Source organism: Drosophila bipectinata, chromosome 2R (genome assembly GCF_030179905.1).
Source record: "Drosophila bipectinata strain 14024-0381.07 chromosome 2R, DbipHiC1v2, whole genome shotgun sequence".
NCBI lineage: Eukaryota > Metazoa > Arthropoda > Insecta > Diptera > Drosophilidae > Drosophila > Drosophila bipectinata.
Genome location: NC_091737.1, coordinates 23,203,453 through 23,215,762, shown reverse-complemented (window position 1 = coordinate 23,215,762; position 12,310 = coordinate 23,203,453). Strand labels below are relative to the sequence as shown.

General features: G+C 38.6%; 2 protein-coding genes across 2 annotated transcripts; one reads left to right on the top strand and one right to left on the bottom strand.

Annotated features, from left to right (window-relative positions):
- The first annotated feature begins 119 nt into the window (after positions 1–119).
- Positions 120–2,571, top strand: CNT1 (Concentrative nucleoside transporter 1). Its single transcript, XM_043211111.2, has 6 exons — positions 120–366; positions 425–812; positions 884–1,648; positions 1,703–2,030; positions 2,097–2,277; positions 2,336–2,571. Exons 1-6 carry the CDS (start codon positions 222–224, stop codon positions 2,437–2,439), a joined length of 1,911 nt encoding a protein of 636 aa, XP_043067046.2. The 5' UTR covers positions 120–221; the 3' UTR covers positions 2,440–2,571.
- Positions 2,558–12,095, bottom strand: LOC108123229 (uncharacterized). The gene is made up of 10 exons (XM_043210491.2): positions 11,986–12,095; positions 4,904–5,070; positions 4,715–4,845; positions 4,415–4,632; positions 4,210–4,358; positions 4,046–4,157; positions 3,830–3,983; positions 3,601–3,772; positions 3,244–3,538; positions 2,558–3,190 (listed from the first exon to the last, which is right to left on the bottom strand). Exons 1-10 carry the CDS (start codon positions 12,061–12,063, stop codon positions 2,591–2,593), a joined length of 2,076 nt encoding a protein of 691 aa, XP_043066426.1. The 5' UTR covers positions 12,064–12,095; the 3' UTR covers positions 2,558–2,590.
- Between the last annotated feature and the right edge of the window lie 215 nt (positions 12,096–12,310).

The window sequence follows — 12,310 nt, the reverse complement described above, 5'->3', positions numbered from 1 at the left end:
TGAGGTCCAGCTTCGTCCTGGCAATATCTGCAATGAATATTAGCTACTAAACTATATTATCTTTAGCTGCATAATCCAGTTTTTCTTTTGCCAAGCCTTCTTCCTGGCCAATAATGTCAAAACATTATAAAACTACTGTCAGATATCCTTTGATTTAGTCGAAAGAAATTGTTTTGTTTAGTTTATTTGTAGATTTTTGGATTTGTTAAGAAAAATTTACGATGGCAGAACCGGCGGCACCTGAAGAGTCAGAGGAGGAGCCGAAGCCAAGATGGAGGAGGATTCTTGAGCGCATTATTCTCATTGTACTACATTTATTATTCATTGCGTATTTCATAGCAGCCACAGTAATTTACATGCGCTATAGTAAGTGTCCAGGAAACCTTAAGATTTAAGTCTGTATAAACTTAAATGATACATTTAGATCAGAATAACGACAAGTGCTTAGCACCGCCCGAAGAAAATACAACCTCGGCAGATACAGGTACGACCATTGACGGTCCCACAGCAGTTCCTCCAGCGGGTGAAGCCCCTCCCGCCGATGGGGCCGCGCCTCCTGTACCGACTGTACCGCCTACTACAACGGAGGGCGAAACGGAGTCAACCACTCCTGAGCCTAAGCCCAAATTTGTTCCATACATTCTGTGTAGCATCAACTGGTGCCATGGATACGGATCACTGGTAGTAATCTTCGTGATCTTTCATATACTTTGGACATACTATGTCCTTTTCAAGCCATTTATTGGCCAAAAATTGTATGATAACTACCTAGATGGAATGATCGATAAATGGATTGAATTTAGAAGCAAAATGTAAGTAAAAGTGTCGAGTTTGAATGTTCTTTTTGTGGGACAAAATGCTTGTTTTTTTAATACATATCCAGCCTTGTCTCTGTCGTGATGCTGATCACTGTAATCGTCCTATCATTGGCGTATTTAACATTCGAATGCCGAGATGATTGGGGCAAAACCAGGGGCCTTATAGGTCCGGCTGCCTTTCTCACGATCGGATTTGCCGTTTCCAAACACCACAAAAGCATTCCCTGGAGAATTGTGGTACATGGCATGTTGGCACAATTGCTGTTGGCCATTTTTTGTCTCCGATGGGAATTCGGAAGGTCGGTGTTTCAATGTATGGGCGAGAAGGTGACCACTTTTCTTGGCTATGCCCGGTTCGGAGCCCGCTTCGTGTATGGAGACCGTATCGTCGACGAATACGTGTTCGCTTTTGCCATTCTTGCGGTGGTGTTCTTCTTCAGTGTCGTCACCTCCATCCTCTACTATCTTGGCTGGATGCAGGCCTTCCTTGGCGTCTTGGGATCCCTATTGCAGTCCACGGTCGGCACCACGACCTGCGAGAGCGTCAACGCCGTGGGCAACATATTTTTGGGAATGTCCGAGAGCCCGCTGATGATACGTCCCTATATAAATATTCTTACGGTTAGCGAGTTGCACTGCATTTGCGTTTGTGGCTATGCAACCGTGGCCGGAACTGTACTGGGAGCGTTTGTCTCTTTCGGAGCCAATCCGGCTTACCTGATTGCCGCCAGTGTCATGGCTGCTCCGAGTGCCTTGGCCTATTCCAAGCTCTTTTATCCAGAGACGGAGGAGTCACAAACCAGGGCTGACAACATCAAGCTGGCAAAATCGTAAGTTCCAATAAAAACAGCACAATTTTATTAATATAATCTGTTTTTTTTAAGGGAGGACACGTCAATCCTGGATGCTGCCGCAAGTGGCGCTCAGAATGCAATGCTTATTGTTCTCGGAATCGTGGCTAACATAATCGCCTTTTTGGCTTTAGTGTACTTCTTTAATGCTGTTATTCAATGGGCTTTCGAACTACTGGACATTAGTGATATCACCCTGCTGTATCTTCTATCGAAAATGTTCTGGCCTATTGCATATGCCATGGGCGTTCCCTTAAAGGACTGTTCAGTTATTGGGTTGGTGGTTGCTGAGAAATCACTAATAAATGAATTCATCGGCTACAAACACTTGGGAGAGCTGATACAAGCAAACGAAATTGAAGTATGTATGCATTTCATTAATTCTAACAAATATAATTAAAAATTGTTGAGCCTCTTTCTTCTACAGCATAGAAGTGAAGCAATAGCCACATTTGCCCTCTGCGGATTCGCTAACCCTGGCTCCCTAGGAATTCTGATTGCCGCCCTTAGTGCAATGGCACCTCAACGAAGGGCCGATGTTACTAGGGTGGCGGTCCGTGCCTTCTTTGCCGGAAGTTTCGTTAGCTTTACTTCTGCATCTCTTGCAGGTAAGTTGATATTGTGGTATAACTCTAAATAGTATTACCTCGACTTTAATTCTTATAGGTATACTCATCAAAAAGCCAATTGTTTCGAATGTGGTATCGAAATTCATGGAAATAGATGCAGATGGAGATGATTATGTTGACCATCACATTCTGAATGTGTAGGCAACAAATGTCAGTTAATGGAAATTCACCAAGCGTGATAACTTTTATCTCTGCCTAGGACGTATTGTTTTCGCAGCTTGACCAATTGTTTAAAAACGAAACACTTTTAAAACAAGAATACCTTAAAATCAATTCTTTTTTTTTATTTTGTTTAATTATTTTTTTCGTTGCAAATGCTTGTCAAACAAACCACTATATCCTTAACACGATCCCAGTCAGCAGCTTCCAAACTGGACAAGTTGCTTTGGCGAAATTGCGTTGATTTCTCGTACATTACTTTTAAAATTTCTTTTGCGGAATCATCAGATCGCTTACGTTTCAAACTAGAAACTGAGCATTCATGCTTCTGTCGAGCAATACTTTCTATACTCAGGTCTTGGCCAGAAGACCACAGATCCACAGATGTGTCCACAGATGTATTTTGCCGAAACATGGCGTCTAAAATAGACTGTATATTATTTCCAATAGAAAGTCGAGCACTAAAAGCTTTCAATTGCGGGTCGTCGCTGGCTTTGCAGGTAAATATGAACTTCTGCTGATTCCAGCAGGCGTCTCCAATTAACGGCGGCAGGCCTCGTAATATTACTAATTGTGTGGCTTTGTTTTCTTTGGCAAGAAGCTTGAAGTAACTCTCGAAAAACACCATAGACTTGCCGTTGCTTAGAAGCTCTTTGGCCATTTCAAAGGAGCGTAAAAACCACTTTGAACAATCTACGTTGTTCTGTTGAGCTAACAAGTCAAGAATTCCCGCCTGTAACAAAAAATATTTTAATTCTTATTATATAATTTTACAAGTAACCTAACCATTTCGTAGTAGACTTCCGGTTGAGTTGGCGGATCAGAAGAACAATTTTCCAAGCACTGTAACAACTTGTTTCCCATTTGTGAAGGAGGCACTGCGGATATGTACCGAAAGTTTTCCATGTTAAAGTCGGGTAACTCCTTTTTTCCTATTCGATGAAAGTATTTAAGAAAACGCTGAACATGCCATTGACTTGGTTGTTGAGAAAACATTGAATAGGTGTTGTTGCATTTATTCCAGAAACTTAAAGCCTTTTCAATTTCGCTTTGGTTCCAGGACTGGTTTACTTCCTTTAGGCTGTAAAGTGGATGTATAAGGATTACGATTTTTATATGAATGATATAGCTCAATTTACAAACCGAAAACATAACATAAGTACATCGGCACACGCTTGGGCCAAGATAATGTCCTCTTCAAACAATCCCATGAAAAAATAACAAAACAGAAAATAACTTTCTCCCAAAAACAACAAAGTAGCATAGCTTTCAATAATGAGATCGTACTTCTCGCAATTTACAAAATTGGAGGCATCTGTGAATACATTAAAACGTTTTTAAACACGAAAATAATAATATTAACATTTTTTACCTTTGAACAAGTATTCAAAAATTCTTTCTATGGTTTTGCAGGTACTTTCGTTGATTTCCGCTGCGTCTTTGGATACCGCTGTTATAAAGCCAATGCATACGTAAAAATATTCTACTTTCGATTGAATAGAATCTTTCAGGCAGGAGATTAAATACTAAATAAAATATATATTGAATAATATGCATATATATCTATGAAACATAAAGATGGAAATACCTTTTGAAAATCATCATAGGAATAAACAATTCCGATTACATTAATCACATACGGGGTAATGTATGTGGATAAAAGTAAAGGTATATCCTTGCCAAGGTTATGACATGGTTTTCTATAAAAAAAGGATATAAGAGAAAGTTGTATTAAATTGCATTATCTCTTACGTTTCACCGAGGAGTTCAATTAGTGCTTGTAAAACTTCTTCGTCTATTGGGGTAACGACACCACTGATTATCTCATGCAGCATCAATAAATATTTATGAATAAGTACGACCAATTCTTCTAGTTTTTCAATGGGTATAGAAAGTGCAACCTGCAAATGACAAACTCTTAAATGTCTAACAAAGAAATAAAAAATTTAAAACAAACCTTTTTAAAAACTGGTTCCAAGAGGTTTAGGATCGTATCGCAAATATGCAGAATAGTCTCCTTGAGCCATTGAGGCATCTGCTCTTCCTTTATTGGACTTTCGTTATACAATTTTAAATAGTGTAAGCATATAAAGGTCATAGTTTCGCTAATTCCTATAAATGTGTCAGTGACATTTTCGCATACAAATGCGGACATGTCGCTCATCTGCTGAATCACTAAAATTAGGTTTTTATGGTTATTATTTTAAGACGAACCCAATGAGGACACAATTTGTAAAATATGTTAATATATACTTACGGGTTGAAACGCGCACATGCAGTTTTGTTGAAACCGCAGTAATTTCCTTGAGTACGGAAAGCACTTGGAAAAGAAGATTAACGGCAACTGCTGCACTTGTCTTCAGAGTACTGCGATTCTCATTTTTTCCACTGTTAGATAACATTTATTGAATTATTTATTAAAATTTATTTAAATTATTCACCGTACCTTTCTTCAAAAAAAACTTTGACCATTTCAAACAACATATATACAGTTCCATGGACCATACGTTCATCTCTTCTTAGTAAATGGTCCTTGTAATCTGTTACAAACTGCTGTGCGTCCGTCACGATAGTCTTTATATTGTTACATATATCCGATGATTCAGTTGACATCTGACGAAAACAAGAAAAGAAATGTAAATTAGGGAGGAGCCGAAAAGTCCCAAGCTTTTATCTTCGAAAATACTATATATTTTAGATTTTTTGTCCATTTTTTCTGAAGGGTTCCCTTTAAAATAGGATTTCCCCGATATGGTCATTGATGGCTATATCTTCACCAATTCCCATCCTATGCTCAAGCGGAGTACCTTAAACGATTTGAAAATCGATTCTGCACCATTCTGCATCAAAATCGTGAGACAAAATATTTTTTAGATTTTTTTTCCATTTTTCGAGGAATCCCCTTGGAAATGCTGTTTTCCCCTATAGGGTCCACAGTGATGACTATATCTTCCCCAATCCTGATCCGATTCTCAAGCGGAATACCTTAAACGATTTGTAGATCGATTCTGCACCATTCTGCATCAAAATCCTGGAACAAAATATTTTGTAGATTTTTTGTCCATTTTTCGTGATGGGATCCCTTGAAAATAGGGTTTTCTCCTATACGGTCCACGGTGATGGCTTTATCTTTCCCAATCCTGATCCGATTTCCAAGCGGAATACCTTAAACGATTTTTAGATCGATTCTGCACCATTCTGCATCAAAATCGTGAGACAAAATATTTTTTAGATTTTTTGTCCATTTTTCCAGGGATTCCCCTTGAAAATGGTGTTTTTCCCTATAGGGTCCACAGTGATGGCTATATCTTTCCCAATCCTGATCCGATTCCCAAGCGGAATACCTTAAACGATTTTTAGATCGATTCTGCACCACTCTGCATCAAAATCGTGAGACAAAATATTTTTTAGATTTTTTGTCCATTTTTCCAGGGATTCCCCTTGAAAATGGTGTTTTTCCCTATAGGGTCCACGGTGATGGCTCTATCTTCCCCAATCCTGATCCGATTCCCAAGCGGAATACCTTAAACGATTTTTAGATCGATTCTGCACCATTCTGCATCAAAATCCTGAGACAAAATATTTTTTAGATTTTTTTTCCATTTTTCGAGGGATCCCCCTTGAAAATGCTGTTTTCCCTTATAGGGTCCACAGTGATGGCTATATCTTTCCCAATCCTGATCCGATTCCCGAGCGGAATACCTTAAACGATTTGTAGATCGATTCTGCACCATTCTGCATCAAAATCCTGAGACAAAATATTTTTTAGATTTTTTGTCTATTTTTCCAGGGATCCCCCTTGAAAATGGTGTTTTCCCTTATAGGGTCCACAGTGATGGCTATATCTTTCCCAATCCTAATCCGATTCCCAAGCGGAATACCTTAAACGATTTGTAGATCGATTCTGCACCATTCTGCATCAAAATCCTGAGACAAAATATTTTTTCGATTTTTTTTCCATTTTTCGAGGGATCCCCCTTGAAAATGCTGTTTTTCCCTATAGGGTCCACAATGATGGCTATATCTTTCCCAATCCTGATCCGATTCCCAAGCGGAATACCTTAAACGATTTGTAGATCGATTCTGCACCATTCTGCATCAAAATCCTGAGACAAAATATTTTTTAGATTTTTTGTCCATTTTTCGTGATGGGATCCCTTGAAAATGCTGTTTTTCCCTATAGGGTCCACAGTGATGGCTATATCTTTCCCAATCCTGATCCGATTCCCAAGCGGAATACCTTAAACGATTTGTAGATCGATTCTGCACCATTCTGCATCAAAATCCTGAGACAAAATATTTTTTCGATTTTTTGTCTATTTTTCCAGGGATCCCCCTTGAAAATGGTGTTTTCCCTTATAGGGTCCACAGTGATGGCTATATCTTTCCCAATCCTAATCCGATTCCCAAGCGGAATGCCTTAAACGATTTTTAGATCGATTCTGCACCATTCTGCATCAAAATCGTGAGACAAAATATTTTTTAGATTTTTTGTCCATTTTTCCAGGGATTCCCCTTGAAAATGGTGTTTTTCCCTATAGGGTCCACGGTGATGGCTCTATCTTCCCCAATCCTGATCCGATTCCCAAGCGGAATACCTTAAACGATTTTTAGATCGATTCTGCACCATTCTGCATCAAAATCCTGAGACAAAATATTTTTTAGATTTTTTTTCCATTTTTCGAGGGATCCCCCTTGAAAATGCTGTTTTCCCTTATAGGGTCCACAGTGATGGCTATATCTTTCCCAATCCTGATCCGATTCCCGAACGGAATACCTTAAACGATTTGTAGATCGATTCTGCACCATTCTGCATCAAAATCCTGAGACAAAATATTTTTTAGATTTTTTGTCCATTTTTCGTGATGGGATCCCTTGAAAATGCTGTTTTTCCCTATAGGGTCCACAGTGATGGCTATATCTTTCCCAATCCTGATCCGATTCCCAAGCGGAATACCTTAAACGATTTGTAGATCGATTCTGCACCATTCTGCATCAAAATCCTGAGACAAAATATTTTTTAGATTTTTTGTCCATTTTTCGTGATGGGATCCCTTGAAAATGCTGTTTTTCCCTATAGGGTCCACAGTGATGGCTATATCTTTCCCAATCCTGATCCGATTCCCAAGCGGAATACCTTAAACGATTTGTAGATCGATTCTGCACCATTCTGCATCAAAATCCTGAGACAAAATATTTTTTCGATTTTTTTTCCATTTTTCGAGGGATTCCCCTTGAAAATGCTGTTTTCCCCTATAGGGTCCACAGTGATGACTATATCTTCCCCAATCCTGATCCGATTCTCAAGCGGAATACCTTAAACGATTTGTAGATCGATTCTGCACCATTCTGCATCAAAATCCTGGAACAAAATATTTTGTAGATTTTTTGTCCATTTTTCGTGATGGGATCCCTTGAAAATAGGGTTTTCTCCTATACGGTCCACGGTGATGGCTTTATCTTTCCCAATCCTGATCCGATTTCCAAGCGGAATACCTTAAACGATTTTTAGATCGATTCTGCACCATTCTGCATCAAAATCCTGAGACAAAATATTTTTTAGATTTTTTGTCCATTTTTCGTGATGGGATCCCTTGAAAATGCTGTTTTTCCCTATAGGGTCCACAGTGATGGCTATATCTTTCCCAATCCTGATCCGATTCCCAAGCGGAATACCTTAAACGATTTGTAGATCGATTCTGCACCATTCTGCATCAAAATCCTGAGACAAAATATTTTTTAGATTTTTTGTCCATTTTTCGTGATGGGATCCCTTGAAAATGCTGTTTTTCCCTATAGGGTCCACAGTGATGGCTATATCTTTCCCAATCCTGATCCGATTCCCAAGCGGAATACCTTAAACGATTTGTAGATCGATTCTGCACCATTCTGCATCAAAATCCTGAGACAAAATATTTTTTCGATTTTTTTTCCATTTTTCGAGGGATTCCCCTTGAAAATGCTGTTTTCCCCTATAGGGTCCACAGTGATGACTATATCTTCCCCAATCCTGATCCGATTCTCAAGCGGAATACCTTAAACGATTTGTAGATCGATTCTGCACCATTCTGCATCAAAATCCTGGAACAAAATATTTTGTAGATTTTTTGTCCATTTTTCGTGATGGGATCCCTTGAAAATAGGGTTTTCTCCTATACGGTCCACGGTGATGGCTTTATCTTTCCCAATCCTGATCCGATTTCCAAGCGGAATACCTTAAACGATTTTTAGATCGATTCTGCACCATTCTGCATCAAAATCCTGAGACAAAATATTTTTTAGATTTTTTGTCCATTTTTCCAGGGATTCCCCTTGAAAATGGTGTTTTTCCCTATAGGGTCCACGGTGATGGCTCTATCTTCCCCAATCCTGATCCGATTCCCAAGCGGAATACCTTAAACGATTTGTAGATCGATTCTGCACCATTCTGCATCAAAATCCTGAGACAAAATATTTTTTAGATTTTTTTTCCATTTTTCGAGGGATCCCCCTTGAAAATGCTGTTTTCCCTTATAGGGTCCACAGTGATGGCTATATCTTTCCCAATCCTGATCCGATTCCCAAGCGGAATACCTTAAACGATTTTTAGATCGATTCTGCACCATTCTGCATCAAAATCCTGAGACAAAATATTTTGTAGATTTTTTGTCTATTTTTCCAGGGATCCCCCTTGAAAATGGTGTTTTCCCTTATAGGGTCCACAGTGATGGCTATATCTTTCCCAATCCTAATCCGATTCCCAAGCGGAATACCTTAAACGATTTGTAGATCGATTCTGCACCATTCTGCATCAAAATCCTGAGACAAAATATTTTTTAGATTTTTTTTCCATTTTTCGAGGGATTCCCCTTGAAAATGCTGTTTTTCCCTATAGGGTCCACAATGATGGCTATATCTTTCCCAATCCTGATCCGATTCCCAAGCGGAATACCTTAAACGATTTGTAGATCGATTCTGCACCATTCTGCATCAAAATCCTGAGACAAAATATTTTTTCGATTTTTTTTCCATTTTTCGAGGGATCCCCCTTGAAAATGCTGTTTTTCCCTATAGGGTCCACAATGATGGCTATATCTTTCCCAATCCTGATCCGATTCCCAAGCGGAATACCTTAAACGATTTGTAGATTGATTCTGCACCATTCTGCATCAAAATCCTGAGACAAAATATTTTTTAGATTTTTTGTCAATTTTTCGTAATGGGATCCCTTGAAAATGGTTTTTTCCCCTATAGGGCCCAAAGTGATGGCTATATCTTTCCCAATTCTGATCCGATTCCCAAGCGGAATACCTTAAACGATTTGTAGATCGATTCTGCACCATTCTGCATCAAAATCCTGAGACAAAATATTTTTTAGATTTTTTGTCAATTTTTCGTGATGGGATCCCTTGAAAATGGTTTTTTCTCCTATAGGGTCCACAGTGATGGCTATATCTTTCCCAATCCTGATCCGATTCCCAAGCGGAATACCTTAAACGATTTGTAGATCGATTCTGCACCATTCTGCATCAAAATCCTGAGACAAAATATTTTTTAAATTTTTTTTCCATTTTTCGAGGGATCCCCCTTGAAAATGCTGTTTTCCCTTATAGGGTCCACAGTGATGGCTATATCTTTCCCAATCCTAATCCGATTCCCAAGCGGAATACCTTAAACGATTTGTAGATCGATTCTGCACCATTCTGCATCAAAATCCTGAGACAAAATATTTTTTCGATTTTTTTTCCATTTTTCGAGGGATTCCCCTTGAAAATGCTGTTTTTCCCTATAGGGTCCACAATGATGGCTATATCTTTCCCAATCCTGATCCGATTCCCAAGCGGAATACCTTAAACGATTTGTAGATCGATTCTGCACCATTCTGCATCAAAATCCTGAGACAAAATATTTTTTAGATTTTTTGTCTATTTTTCCAGGGATCCCCCTTGAAAATGGTGTTTTCCCTTATAGGGTCCACAGTGATGGCTATATCTTTCCCAATCCTAATCCGATTGCCAAGCGGAATACCTTAAACGATTTGTAGATCGATTCTGCACCATTCTGCATCAAAATCCTGAGACAAAATATTTTTTAGATTTTTTGTCCATTTTTCGAGGGATCCCCCTTGAAAATGCTGTTTTCCCTTATAGGGTCCACAGTGATGGCTATATCTTTCCCAATCCTGATCCGATTCCCAAGCGGAATACCTTAAACGATTTGTAGATCGATTCTGCACCATTCTGCATCAAAATCCTGAGACAAAATATTTTTTAGATTTTTTGTCAATTTTTCGTGATGGGATCCCTTGAAAATGGTTTTTTCCCCTATAGGGCCCAAAGTGATGGCTATATCTTTCCCAATTCTGATCCGATTCCCAAGCGGAATACCTTAAACGATTTGTAGATCGATTCTGCACCATTCTGCATCAAAATCCTGAGACAAAATATTTTTTAGATTTTTTGTCAATTTTTCGTGATGGGATCCCTTGAAAATGGTTTTTTCTCCTATAGGGTCCACAGTGATGGCTATATCTTTCCCAATCCTGATCCGATTCCCAAGCGGAATACCTTAAATGATTTGTAGATCGATTCTGCACCATTCTGCATCAAAATCCTGAGACAAAATATTTTTTAGATTTTTTGTCAATTTTTCGTGATGGGATCCCTTGAAAATGGTTTTTTCTCCTATAGGGTCCACAGTGATGGCTATATCTTTCCCAATCCTGATCCGATTCCCAAGCGGAATACCTTAAATGATTTGTAGATCGATTCTGCACCATTCTGCATCAAAATCCTGAGACAAAATATTTTTTAGATTTTTTGTCAATTTTTCGTGATGGGATCCCTTGAAAATGGTTTTTTCCCCTATAGGGTCCACAGTGATGGCTATATCTTTCCCAATCCTGATCCGATTCCCAAGCGGAATACCTTAAATGATTTGTAGATCGATTCTGCACCATTCTGCATCAAAATCCTGAGACAAAATATTTTTTAGATTTTTAAAAATGGTTTTTTTCCCTATAGGGTCCACAGTGGTGGCTATATCTTCCCCAATCCTGATCCGATTCTCAAGCGGAGTACCTTAAACGATTTGTAAATCGATTCTCCACCATTCTGCATCAAAATCCCGAGACAAACTATTTTTTAGATTTTTTGTTTATTTTTTGTGAATTCTTATGAAAGGATCCTTATGAAAGTTGGTTTGTCGTATTATTTCTCTATCTCTTATATTAAAAACAACAACGTTATTGCATTTTCGATCAATCAGTTATATTGCAGCTATAAGATATAGTCGCCCGAACCCTGTCGTTCCGACTATATAAGTCTATAATATGTATTATTGGAAAGAAGGGTGTGTGCAAAGTTTCAAGTCGATAGCTTTAAAACTGAGAGACAGGGTGTGATCCTAAACAGGAATATTTATACATTATAGGTTGAGAGATGTCTCCTTCACTGCGTTGCACCTTTACTTTTACCAATATTATAATACCCTCTGCAAGGGTATAAAAATGTTATAGGTTTTTGTATATGGAGTGTTTTTCGTCCTTACCATTGTCTGAAACCACTCGCACATTTGCTTGATGGCATTGAAGCAGCATATATCCTCATCCATATATGCTCTTAACATTTTATTAAACCATAGCGACAAAACATTGGAAGAGCGGAATACCTTAAACGATTTGTAGATCGATTCTGCACCATTCTGCATCAAAATCCTGAGACAAAATATTTTTTAGATTTTTTTTCCATTTTTCGAGGGATTCCCCTTGAAAATGCTGTTTTTCCCTATAGGGTCCACAATGATGGCTATATCTTTCCCAATCCTGATCCGATTCCCAAGCGGAATACCTTAAACGATTTGTAGATCGATTCTG